We start from the raw sequence: 13,116 nt of genomic DNA on the forward strand, positions 1-13,116 counted from the left end.
ACTTGGGTTATCCTGCCGTCAGGTGGTCCCGCAGTCGGCCAGAGTTCCAAAGTCTTGGTCCGGCGTCGGTTGCTGTCGCCTCCTCCCTGACGTCAGTGCGACAGGGGTATATAAGATGCAGCCGACGCAATTTTCTTCAGTCTTTCTTGCCGCGCAGTGCCCGAAGCAGAAGCAGTTCGCAAGTGCTGGTCGGCCGACTCCTGAGATTTTCATTCCGAATCCAGAACCAAAGTCTTCTAAAAAAGCTAAGTACCCCGTTGGGGAAACTTTTTCTTGCCTCAGACTGATGTCAGTGAAAGTTAATAACTGTATTTCTTGTGGGAAAGCAAATACCTCATAAGGATTTCCACTCCTATTGTATTCCGTGCCTAGGCCCTGACCACAACGTCACGGGTTGTCAGTTTTGTGCTAGGTTTAACAAGCGCACTATTAAACGTCGGTTTGATTTTGCCCGACCTTATTTTTGTAGAAAATTCAATTACACCATGCTGTCGGAAATTCCGATGACCGCAGTGCATAAAAAGTGCAAGGACAAGGACAGGCATCCGAGGCCTCTTCTAGGCTGGTCGCCGGTTCTCCAGTTTTCAGCGAGGCACTTAATCAGTCCCTGACGACCACTTTCACAGAACCACAGACCACATCCGACTCCCACGTGGAGCTGGCTGGGCCTTCGGACGCACTAGGCCTTCAGCTTACCGATCCTAAACCTACAGAGGGAACTGAAGTAGCTGAGCAATCCACAGTTACAGAGGGTGTTTTCAGACCTACCCAGTTAACCATTAAACCCTCTTGTTAAGTCTAAGCCCCCCTTAAAAGCAAAGAAACAGACACAAATCTCTCCACGACAGGCTTCCATGCCTAAGAAACAAATGCTAAAAATGGCCGAGGACCTAATCACCCTGATCAGGGGGTCCCATCCCCCTCCTGAAAAAAGGTCCAGACAGGATGCAGACTATGAATCTTCTGACCAGGTGTCCATTTCCTCTGACTCTTCCTTGGACCTAGGATATTCTTTACCCCTGTATGAGGATTCTGATGCTGAGGAATCAATTCTGTCAGCCTCTCTGCCTGAGGATTACTCCTTTGGGGAGACCTTACATACCATGAGGGAGCATTTCCATTGGGAAGGTCAGGACTACTCAGAATCCAAGAAATGGCTCAGAGACTTCCTTTTATTGCCTCAACACAGACCCCTTGCTATCCTGCCAGTTCTAGACATTGTGAATGATGTGTACACTGAATCCAGTTTGAACCCTGACTCCTTACTTCCAGCCCCAGTTAAACCTGATAGATATTACAGAGTCCCTGACTCTCAAAAATGTCTGTACAAAAGCCCTGTTGCTGACCCTGAAACTATTTCTCAGGGACCCAAAGGGATTAAGGCCTCATCTGCAAAAAAAAAAACAGTTCCCTCTGACAGAGAATCCAGAGCTTTAGACAGATGGGGAAAGAAGATATATACATCTGCAACTTTAGCAATGAGAGCCTTGAATTGCCAGTTTCACATGCTAAAATATCAGCAATTTTTGATGTCTCAGTTGAAACAAAAGATGCTTCCAGATTCAGATCCTCCTAACTTAAAAGAAATGCAGGATTTATTGCATGCTGCTGAACAAGTGGGAAACATACTTTGCAATGTGGGTTTGACTCCTTAGAGGCCTCCTGTAGAGCAGCAGTTACAGGCTCTGTCATTAGAAGGCATGCTTGGTTAAAAGAACATACGTTACCAGATCATGTTAAGGTAAAATTATTGGATGCACCTTTGCAGTGGGATGTGCTGTTTGGAGTTAAGGCAGAGGAGGTATTAAAGAAGATGGAGGATAAGGCAAAATCTATGCAAACGGTGAAAGATTTCTTACAGGTTCAGCCTCCTCGTTTTAGCAGAAATTGGCCAACAAAGAATTGGTCTTTTCCAGTCACAGACAGACCTCAAAGGGGCAGATACAGACGTCCAAGAGGTAGAGGTCAGACACAAGGCCCTTACAGACCTCGACAGTGGGGCACACCAGGCCAGAAAGAAGGAGAAGACAGGCCTCAACCTTATAAAAAACAGACTGAATGACTTTCCACCACAGCTGCCAAACAGATCTCTCTTGGCAGCCCCCTTAGGAGGAAAACTGGCACTTTTCTATCACAACTGGCATTGCATCACCAAAGACAAATGGGTTCTCAACATTGTATCTCAAGGTTACAGGTTCCATTTTCACACCCTGCCAAGGCTAAAAGGAATGCCAAATCTGCCACCAAATCAATGGGCAGCAGAGGCTCAAAGACAACACTCATGGACATGAGAGCTATTCAGAATGTACCACCACAGGAACAAGGACAAGGATTTTACTCAAGACTCTTTCTGGTTCCCAGAAAGGACAAAGCCTGGAGACCCATTCTGGACCTTTCTACACTAAACACTTACCTAGATGTACCGAAATTCAAGATGTTGACACTACAGCAGCTTCTTCCCATGCTGGGCAATAAAGCTTGGCTCATGACGTTGGACCTCAAAGAGGCATACCTGCATGTCCCTATTAGACAAAACTGCAGAAGATACCTCAGATTTCTAGCTGGTTCAATGCACTGCCCTTTGGCTTATCTACTGCACCCAGGGTCTTCACAAAGTGCCTGGCACCAGTAATTGCATTTTGCAGGCAAAAAGGAATTCAAATTTATCCATACCTGGACGACTGCCTGATTCAAGCAGAGAGCAAGGACATTCTACTAAAGCATCTGGCGTACGTAAAAAAGTTAAGTTGCCTGGGGTACACAGTAAACGAAAAGAAATCAAAACTAGTGCCCTCACAACAGATATAATTCCTGGGTGCCAGCTTGAACACAACGGCCCAGATGGCTTATCTCACGCCAGACAAGCAGGGACAACTGACTCAATATTTTCAATTAATGGCAACAAAGACCCAACTTCCTGCAAGAAAAATTCTGCAGGCCTTGGGCTACATGGCATCTTGCATACTACTAATTCCATATGCCAGACTGCATATGAGGAAACTACAATGGTACCTAAAGAGCGTATGGTCTCAACACTGTTAAAGTTTGGAAACAGTTATACCACTAATTCCTTGCCTACAACAGGAGTTTCGGTGGTGGGCTCAAGCTTGTCACCTCAACAAGGGACAGCCTTTCACTCAACCCACAGCCAGGCAAACACCGACAACAGATGCATCGGATTACGCCTGGGGAGCACACATGGCAGGAAAATGTATCCAGGGCGAGTGGCCCACAGAGCAAAGACATCTCCACATCAATCAAAAAGAGATGCTAGCTGTACAAAATGCTATTATAGCTTTCAAGGACCTACTGCATTCAGGACAATTACTACTAAAGACAGACAACACCACAGTTATGTGGTACATAAGCAAGGGGGCAAACACTCCTACCCCCTCTGCAGACAAGCCATGACCTTGTGGAACACGGCTCTAAACTACCAAGTTCATCTGCAAGCACAGTTCCTGCCAGGAGAGAAAAACACACTGGCAGACGACCTAAGCAGAAACATTATGGACCCACACGAATGGAAACTGAATCCATAAATATTCAGAATAACACAAAAATGGTGGAGCCCGGACATAGATCTGTTTGCTTCCCCAAAGAACTGCCAATTACAGAAATTCTGCACAAGGAGCTACCATCCACAAGCATGGAAAGTGGATGCCCTCTCATTCAGCCGGAAAAAACTACAAGTATACGCTTTCCCTCCTTTACCTCTCGTCCCAAAGGTACTCATAAAAGTCAGGCAGGAAGAGCCAAAAATGATACTGATTGCACCAGACTGGCCACGCCAGCACTGGTACCCAGTCTTAAGAACTTAGCACAAGAACCACCCTGGATTTTGCCTCAAATCCCAGAGTTGCTGACACAGCACAACAATCAGATACTTCACAGCCAGCTAAAGACCTTAAACCTAGCTGCATGGAAAATTCCCTAGTCAAGCAAGCAATGCCTCTCCAAAGCTGTTATGGATGTCATTCTGGAGGCCAGAAGGCCTAGCACCAGGAAAGCATACTCGGATAAATGGAAGAGATTCTGTGCCAGGAACCAAGCGCACAGCCTTGACCCTCTTGTCCCAAACATTCCTCAGATACTGCAATACTTAACTAAGATGCTGGACAAGGGCTTCTCTTTTTCATCCATCAAGATCCACGCCTCAGCTATCTCTGCTCATTACAACACGGATCCACCATTTTTTTCTAATCCTTTGCTCAAACAATACCTCAGAGGGGCTAAAAACATAAGACCGCCCCGTAGAGCACCTACACCAACTTGGGACCTCAACTTTGTTTTGGAAAAATTAACTCTACCTCCTTTTGAGCCAGCTAACACAACAGAAATAAAATACATCTCTTGGAAAACTGCTCTACTACTGGCAATTACATCAGCATGAAGAGTTTCAGAATTACAGGCACTAATGGCAGTGGAAACTTTCCTCATCTTCCACCAGGACAGGGTGTCTTAAGAACTAACCCTACGTTTATGCCAAAGGTGGTATCAAGTGTGGCTCTGAACCAAACTATTCACTTGCCAACTTTTTATCCAAAACCACAGAACAAAGGGGAGAAATTGCTACATTCTTTGGGCATTCACAGACACTTACGCTTCTACTTGGACAAAACCAAAGCTTTCAGAAAATCTGAGCAATTATTGGTAGCATACGCTGCAGGAGCACAGGGAAAAGCCATTTCAAAGCAGACTATTTCAAAATGGATAGGACACTGTATACGTTTCTGCTATACCCACCATGGGAAACCTGTACCTAGCAGCATTAGATCTCACTCCACCAGGGCAACAGCCACTTCAACTGCTTACCTCAGAGGAGTACCTACCAAGGATATTTTGGAAGCAGCAGCATGGAGTTCTGGGCATAGCTTCACCAAACATTACCGTTTGCCTTTATACTCCAAATCCAGAGCTGGCTTCACCACTGCTGTACTGCAGGGCCTTATAGCCGCCCCTAATGCCTTATAGATCCAGCCTCCCTACCTCAGCTTTGGGATTCCACCCAAGTGTAATGACTGAAGCAGTGTAACACGATGAACATAGTACAGTTTTGTACCTACCATAAATGTAGATGTTCGAGTGTTGACACTGCTGCAGTCCAGCTTACCCTCCCTCCTTCCCCTCTTACTTTCTGGTACTTACCTAGGACATCTACCCTTTTTACCTATGGGGAGTAACCTAAAAATGGTTGTTTGCTTTTCTTTTGTATTGTTTACTAGCAATTTGAATTGCCTACCTATTTGGGTGCACCTGACATCTGGGGCAAGAAAAACTGAAGAAAATGGCGTCTGCTGCATCTTATATACCGCTGTCGCACTGACGTCAGGGAGGAGGTGACAGCAACCGACGCCGAACCAAGACTTTGGAACTCTGGCCAACTGCGGGACCGCCTGACGGCAGGATAATCCAAGTGTAATGACTGCAGCAGTGTCAACACTCGAACATCTACATTTATGGTAGGTACAAAACTGTACTATTTTTGTAACCACTTACCCCAAAAACTATGCTCCTCTTGATGACGTATTTATTTTTATACATCTTGAAATAGTTATGCTATACTCCTGATTATTGACACTTTATAACATTGTATTGCTACTTAATGCCTTGTAATAATCTTGTAACATTGCTGTTTAATGCTAATTTATAATGAAAATTGTATAATATATTGGAGCTTTTCTCCCCGGGCCTCTGCTGAAAAAGGGCTCTTCAGCTTATTTGGACAATCCCGGTCAACAAATGTAAAATAAATAAATAAAATAAATAAGCAAAACTTTGAGAAGAAAGGCAAAATTTGCTGCATTGTATGGATGTCCACATATTTTATTTGGACAAAACAAAATCTGTATGCAAAGATTCCCTATTTTATTGTTTTTCAGTCAGAAAGTTGGGGCAAAATGTTAATTGTGTAGGTAACACTTTTGGTCATCTGTTCGTACCTTCTTGCTTATTCACTTCTTAGATTGCAGTAAGCTCAAAATTCATTGCCATTTTTATTGACAAATGCATAAATTAGGCATCGGTTGTTGACATGCACTTGTCAGATTACTAGGTGACTGGGCCAACAGTTTTTTGCCATACATTTATCAGGCTATAAAAAAATTGCTAAAATCTTTAAACTGCTCTAAAGCAGTTTCTTTGACATCCACTACTTAAAGGTTACTAATTTTGTTTTGTTTTTTTAGCTGTCACTGGCTCAGGAGCAGAATGAATTGGTGCGCAAAGTCAAGGACATGGTCTTTATTGTACAAATTTCCTGTCAGGTGAGAAGCTTGGAATTATGATCAAAAGAACTTTCTTTAAAATACAGAGTGTCCTTATTCACTGTAACTGATAAGAGTTGTCTACATTGCATAACTAAGCTTTATTAAAAGATGCTTGAGTATGCTATTTTCTGCCGTTTGATTTGCAAAAGATTGATTGCTATCATGTAAACTACACAGATTTAGCCAAAGATTTTAAGCCTGTTAAATGTTTTTTCTTTTTTTTTTAATTTACTGTGGCCAGAAGTTGCTGTATAAGGCATTTAAAATGAAAACTGTATGTGAATGGTTAGAGCAAGAGTAATGTTTGAAGCACTTTGGTAAGAGAGCCCAGTTCCAAACCAAATGGTACCTGTGATGTCTAGAATGAATGTAGTGAGAAAAAATTGGTCATTATGTTGTGGGCCACTGTAGTCCTAGAGCACAGGAGCCCTCCCGAAGTAAGTCTGATGTTAAACTGTTTCTTTTGCCTATGCAGGTTAATGAAAGTTTGTGCCTGCATCCTTCATCCTCTTCAGTGAGGAAGACATGCTTCAAGTTGGCAGCATGAGTTTGTATCCTGAGGTTCTTGTTTCAGCCTCTGGTTATTTAGAGTAGAAGGCAGACTGCCCTAATTTCAGGAAGCAGTCACTTGAGTAATTTGGCCATGGAGTTGCTGGTCTCCTTATCTGGAACCAACACCCCAGGCCCAGTTGATGCCAGCAGGTATCAGTTAAGGAAGGTCCCTTTGGTCATCTTGCATGTGCAAGCTAATGTTTATGTTGTAAAAGCTTAAGTGAATGATTGTACCCTTACAGGACAAGGTCTGGAGGCTGATGCCTAGGTCAGTGCACGTCTCTCCAGCATGTGCTGCCTTTGGCAGTGATGTTGTGTATCAGTTCCTTGCCCAGAAACACCTGGTATGCCTTAGGTATTAACTTGCCTTTGCATGATACCACACACAGGCTGTCCCCTGCAAATAGTGGGGGCATGGAACTTCTTCACTTACATTCTCCTTTGATCAGAGGACTATGAGGACATTATCGTGGCATTAGACTGTGACCTTAGTTTTCTTTCTGATCAGACCCTTCCTCAGAAAAACACTTGGGCTTAGGACTAACAGCCTAGACTGACATTTCTCCTCTGTTACACCATCCATCTCCAGACATGCTTGTGGAATTTCTGAAGAAAAAGCCTGACGAGTCGTGGTTTACCCTATCCCTCAATAGAACCAGTTATTAAAGTTGCAATCAAAGCAGCCTGTATGGCTAATAAGGTAGATTTCCCATACAGACCTATGACTAAGTGGATAGTTCAACTAAGCATTCCTAGTGTTGAATGTCATGTGATCTCTTCAGTCCTGGTTTAGGCCTACTGACCACAGTACTTTGCTCCCTAGCTGGCTGATAATTAGTTCAAAGCTTTGGAGAGCTGTGGGAAGATATTCCACTCCTCTGCTGCTTTGCAATATAGGGCTCTTGCCTACTTGTCTTAACTGTTCCATGTCAGCTCCTGAGAAGTTGTATTACTTCCTAGAATCTAGACCTAGAGAACTTTGTAGAGTGTATGTCCATAGCTTCTACATCTGCTGTTATGTATTGTGCTGTAACTTTGAAGTTTTGGTACTCTAGCTAGGGTCACAGTCTGAAGCAGAAATTTGGAACAAAATGTTAAATGCCCATTTCTTGGTGGAAGTGCTTCTAACCTTGGTGATGACTTTTTGTCAAGGAAATTGGCCCCACCCTTTGTAGAGAGTGTGAATGATGACATTTCTTTGCTTGACCTAGAGAACAAGGACAGAGGACTAGTGAGTTGCAGTTGGTCTCGCCCTGCAGTATTGCTGTAACTCTCAAATCCTTTCCAACAAAGAATTCCACTGGTAGATCAGACCATGTCAGCGATGCTGTTAGGACAGATCCACATGCTACTGTTGAGAGGGGTGTTAAAAGCTATCCCCATTTTAGAATTGTATCGGTCAATGTACTCTAGTCTGGTCTTAAAAGAGATGGATGGATTCAGTCCTTTTTCTGAACCCAGCTGACCGCTGTCAGCACATCTTCTTAATAAAGTAATCTATTTCAGGCATTCCACTTTTACATTCATCTTCCTGTGTCAGATTATAAACTATAAACCATAACAGTATTGGTCTGTATAATTCTTTAGCCTCTCCGCATATGAACATATTCTCCTTACTAGGTTGGATGCATTCCTCTTATTTCTTAACCTTCGCTTCTTATATAATTAAGCATCCTGTCCTTGAATAACTCCAGTCAAAATTCAGCTTAGCCTTTGGCTAGTCTGTACACTTACTATGTTATACATTCTTGTTCTTTTATCACACATCTCATCCTTGCATTATTAAATAATTTTCAATCTCCCTTGCATACTCTCTTCTCTAATTCAAATGAAGTCACATACCAGTGAATATTTTTAGAGTTCTTTGTTGCACGTGGCTTTAAAATAGTGCTTCCTTTCAACATTCCTGGATACCCTGTGTCAGCTGTCAGATTGGACAAAAAGCTATACATTGCACTATGACCGCTCCAATTACCTAGTCTCCTCTGCCACACTGCCACACCATTTTTTATCTCCATATTCACTTATATTTTATTTGGGTAGTACTTTTATATCCACTGTTTTTAGTACAGTGCAAGTACATTGGAGTCATTCAGATTCCAGTGATTAAAGTAAAAAAGAAGATGTTCATCGTGTTATACTGCGGCAGTCATCACACTTGGGTTATCCTGTCGTCAGGCAGTCCCGCAGTCGGCCGAATCCCAAAGCCTTGGTCCGGCGTCTGTTGTCGTCGCTTCTTCCCTGACGTCAGTGCGACAGGGGTATAAAAGAGGCAGCCGACGCCATTTTCTTCAGTCTTTCTTGCAGCGCGGTGCCCGAAGCAGAAGCAGTTCGCAAGTGCCGGTCGGCCAACTCCTGAGATTTTCGAATCAAATTTCAGCCCGAAGTCTTCTCTAAAGCTAAGTACCCCGTTGGGGAAACTTTTCTTGCCTCAGACCGATGTCGGACAAAGTTAATAATTGCATTTCTTGTGGGAAGCAAATACCTCATAAGGATTTTCATTCTTATTGTATTCCTGTTGTCGGTTTTGTGCTAGGTTCAACAAACGTACAATTAAGCATCAGGCAGATTTCTCCCAGCACTATTTTGGCAGAAAATTTAACTATAGCATGCCGTTGGAGCAACCGACATCAGCAATGTTTAAAAAACGCAAGGATAAGGACAGACAGCCAAGGCCAAGACCAGTTACCGAGGCCTCAGCCAGGCCTGACGCCGGCTCTCTGGTTTTCAGCGAGGCGCCTACGCAGCCCCTGACTACCGCTGATTCAGAAATTCTGATGGCCTCCCAGACCGAAGCAGCTGGGCCTCCGGAACCAGTTCCACCTCACCCCTCTGACGCCAGCCCTGATGGTGATCTGGAAATTTTGGATAGGCCTACGGTTTCTGAAGGTGTCTTCAAACCAACATCTATCTCTACTAAATCTTATGCTAAAGCTCCCTTGAAAGTTAGGAAGCCGAGTCCACCCCCCCCCCCCCCACAGGCCCCTCTGCCTAAAAACAGATGCTTAAGATGGCTGAGGATTTAATTACCCTTATCAGGGGTTCCCACCCCCCACCTGACAAAAGACCTAGACTGGAGGAAGATTATCCTTCCTCTGACCAGGCATCCATTTCCTCAGGCAACTCTGAGGACCAGGATTACTCCTTCCCTCCTTATGAAGACTCAGATGCTGGAGTCCATTCCCTCTGTCTCCCCCCCTGAAGACTGCTCTTTTGGGGAAACTTTACACACCTTGAGGGAACACTTCCACTGGGAAGGCCAAGATTACTCTGACTCTAAGAAAAGACTCCGTGAGTTTCTTCTTCCACAGCATAGACCCCTAGCAATTCCTCCAGTTTTAGACATTTTGGATGATGTTTACTCCGAATCTAGTCTAAACCCAGATTCCTTACCTCCAGCACCAGCTAAACCAGACAGATACTACCGAGTTCCTGATACTCATAAGTTTGTATATAAAAGTCCCACTGCAGACCCAGAAACCATTTTCCAGGGTCCCAAAGGGGTTAAGGCCTCTACTGCTAAGAATCCACTTCCTTCTGAAAGAGATTCCAGAGCATTAGAAAGATGGGGAAAGAAAGTGTATATGTCTGCCACTTTGGCCATGAGGGCCTTAAACTGCCAATTCCACATGCTAAAATACCAACAGTACTTGATTACACAGTTAAAAACAGAAAATGATCCCTCAGGCAGATCAACCTGATTTCAAAGAGATGCAGGATTTGCTGCATGCAGCAGAACAGGTGGGAAAGCATACCTTACAGTGTGGTTTTGATTAATTGGAAGCCTCATGTAGAGCAGCTGTCACAGGGTCTGTAATACGTAGGCATGCTTGGCTTAAAGAACAAGCCTTACCAGAACATGTCAAAGCAAAGTTATTGGATGCTCCATTGCAGAAAGATGTATTTGATGTCAAAGCAGAGGAAGTTTTAAAGAAAATGGAAGAAAAGGCAAAACCTATGCAAACATTTAAAGATTTCTTACAGGTACAACCTCCTCATTTCAGCAGAAACTGGCCATCAAAAAACTGGTCCTTTCCTGCATCAGACAGACCTCAAAAGAGGTAGGTACAGACGCCCAAGGGGCAGAGGCCAGCCACAAGGTTCTTTCAGGCCTAGACAATGGCAAACAACATCTCAAAGAGGGGGAGACGAAAGATCTCAACCCTTCAGGAAACAAACACAATGACCTCCCTCTTCGCCTGCCAAGCAAAATTGCCCTGGCAGCACCTTTAGGAGGAAAACTGGCTTTATTTCCACAAAATTGGCACATCATAACAAAGGACAAATGGGTTCTGGATATTATTACCTGAAGCTACAGATTTCATTTCCACACTTTACCACGGATGAGAGGCATGCCAAATCTGCCTCCAAACCAATGGGCAGAGGCACAAGCACAAATTTTGGCTCTCATGGATATGAAAGCAATTCAAAAGGTACCTACAAAAGAGCAAGGTCAAGGTTTTTACTCAAGACTATTTCTAGTCCCAAGAAAGGACAAAGCCTGGAGGCCCATCTTAGACCTCTCAATTCTAAACACATACCTGGAGGTACCCAAATTCAAAATGCTCACACTTCAGCAGCTTCTTCCCATGCTGGGCAAGGAGTCTTGGCTGGTAACGTTGGACCTCAAAGAGGCATACCTGCATGTCCCTATCAGACAAGATTGCAGAAGATACTTCAGATTTTTTGGCAGGTACAACGCATTATCAATTCTCTGCATCGCCCTTTGGCTTATCTACTGCGCCCAGAGTATTTACAAAATGCCTGGCATCAGTAATTGCATATTGCAGACAACTAGGAATACAAATGTACCCATATCTGGACGACTGCCTGATCCAAGCAGACAGCAAGGACATTCTATTGCAGCATCTGGCATTTGTAATAAAGCTGCTCAGTTGCCTAGGGTACACAGTAAACAAAAAGAAGTCAAAGCTAATACCCTCGCAACAAATAATATTCCTGGGTGCCAGCATGAATACAATGGCCCAGATGGCTTTTCTCATGCCAGACAAACAACAACAATTGACTCAATACTTCAAAAAGATGGCAACTTTTACTCAGCTCACTGCAAGGAAAATCCTGCAGGCATTGGGGTTTATGGCATCCTGCATTCAACTACTCCCATATGCAAAGCTGCATATGAGGAAATTACAATGGTACCTGAAAAGTGTATGGTCTCAACACAGATACAACCTCGAATCAAGTATACCTCTCATTCCATGCCTTCAAAAAGAGTTCCTATGGTGGGCTCAAGCATGTCAAATAAACAAGGGTCTTCCTTTCGTCTTACCTCCAGCAAACCAAACTATAACAACAGATTCTTCAGACTACGCCTGGGGAGCACACATGGCAGGACAGTGCATACAGGGCAAATGGTCTGCAAAACAAATGCATCTTCACATCAACCAAAAGGAGATGCTAGTTGTGCAAAATGCTCTGACAGCCTTCAAGGACCTCTTGCATCCAGGACAACTACTAATAATGACAGACAACACCACAGTGATGTGGTACATAAACAAACAGGGAGGAACACACTCCTACCCTTTATGCAGACAGGCAATGACCTTGTGGAACACAGCATTGACTTACCAAGTACATCTGCAAGCACAATTCCTGCCAGGAAAGGAAAACATATTGGCAGACCAATTAAGCAGAAATATGGCAGATCCTCACGAGTGGAGACTACACCCCCAAGTATTTTCAATGATAACTCAAAGGTGGGGATGTCCAGACATAGATCTATTTGCCTTCCCCAACAGTTGCCAACTACAGAAATTTTGCACAAGGACTTATCACTCCTTAGCCTGGAAAGTAGACACACTATCATTCAGTTGGACAGCATTGACAGTCTATGCCTTCCCACCACTACCTCTATTGACCAAGGTATTATTGAAAGTCAGATCAGAGAGACCACAAATGATCCTCATTGCTCTGGACTGGCCACGCCAGCACTGGTACCCATTACTAAGGAACTTGACTCACAGCCCTCCATGGATCTTGCCTCAATTCCCACTACTGCTGACTTGGAAAACCCTCTGATACTTCACAGCCAACTCAGAACTTTAAATTTAGCTGCATGGAGAATACCTTGAACAATCAATCAACACTTCTCTCAAAGGACGTCCAGAATGTCATTTTGGAGGCCAGAAGGCCCAGCACCAGAAAAACTTACTCAGACAAATGGAAAAGATTTTATGCATGGAACCAGGCTAAAGGCCAAAATCCTTGGATACCTAACCATCCCTCAAATACTGCAATACTTAACTGAGATGCTACACCAAGGCCTTTCATTCTC

At 43.8% G+C, this 13,116-nt stretch overlaps 1 protein-coding gene across 1 annotated transcript in view; it reads left to right on the plus strand.

The window, feature by feature from the left end:
• ARHGAP33 (Rho GTPase activating protein 33) overlaps positions 1 to 13,116 on the plus strand; it is a gene marked incomplete in the record, with an annotated part of 3,206,105 nt that overhangs the window by 1,129,120 nt on the left and 2,063,869 nt on the right. Inside the window, 1 exon segment of the mRNA XM_044080442.1 lies at positions 6,189 to 6,266. Within this exon segment, the coding sequence (XP_043936377.1) occupies positions 6,189 to 6,266 (78 nt within the window).

The sequence above is a fragment of the Protopterus annectens genome, chromosome 8.part0 (assembly GCF_019279795.1).
Source record: "Protopterus annectens isolate FY-2018-M chromosome 8.part0, PAN1.0, whole genome shotgun sequence".
Lineage (NCBI taxonomy): Eukaryota > Metazoa > Chordata > Ceratodontiformes > Protopteridae > Protopterus > Protopterus annectens.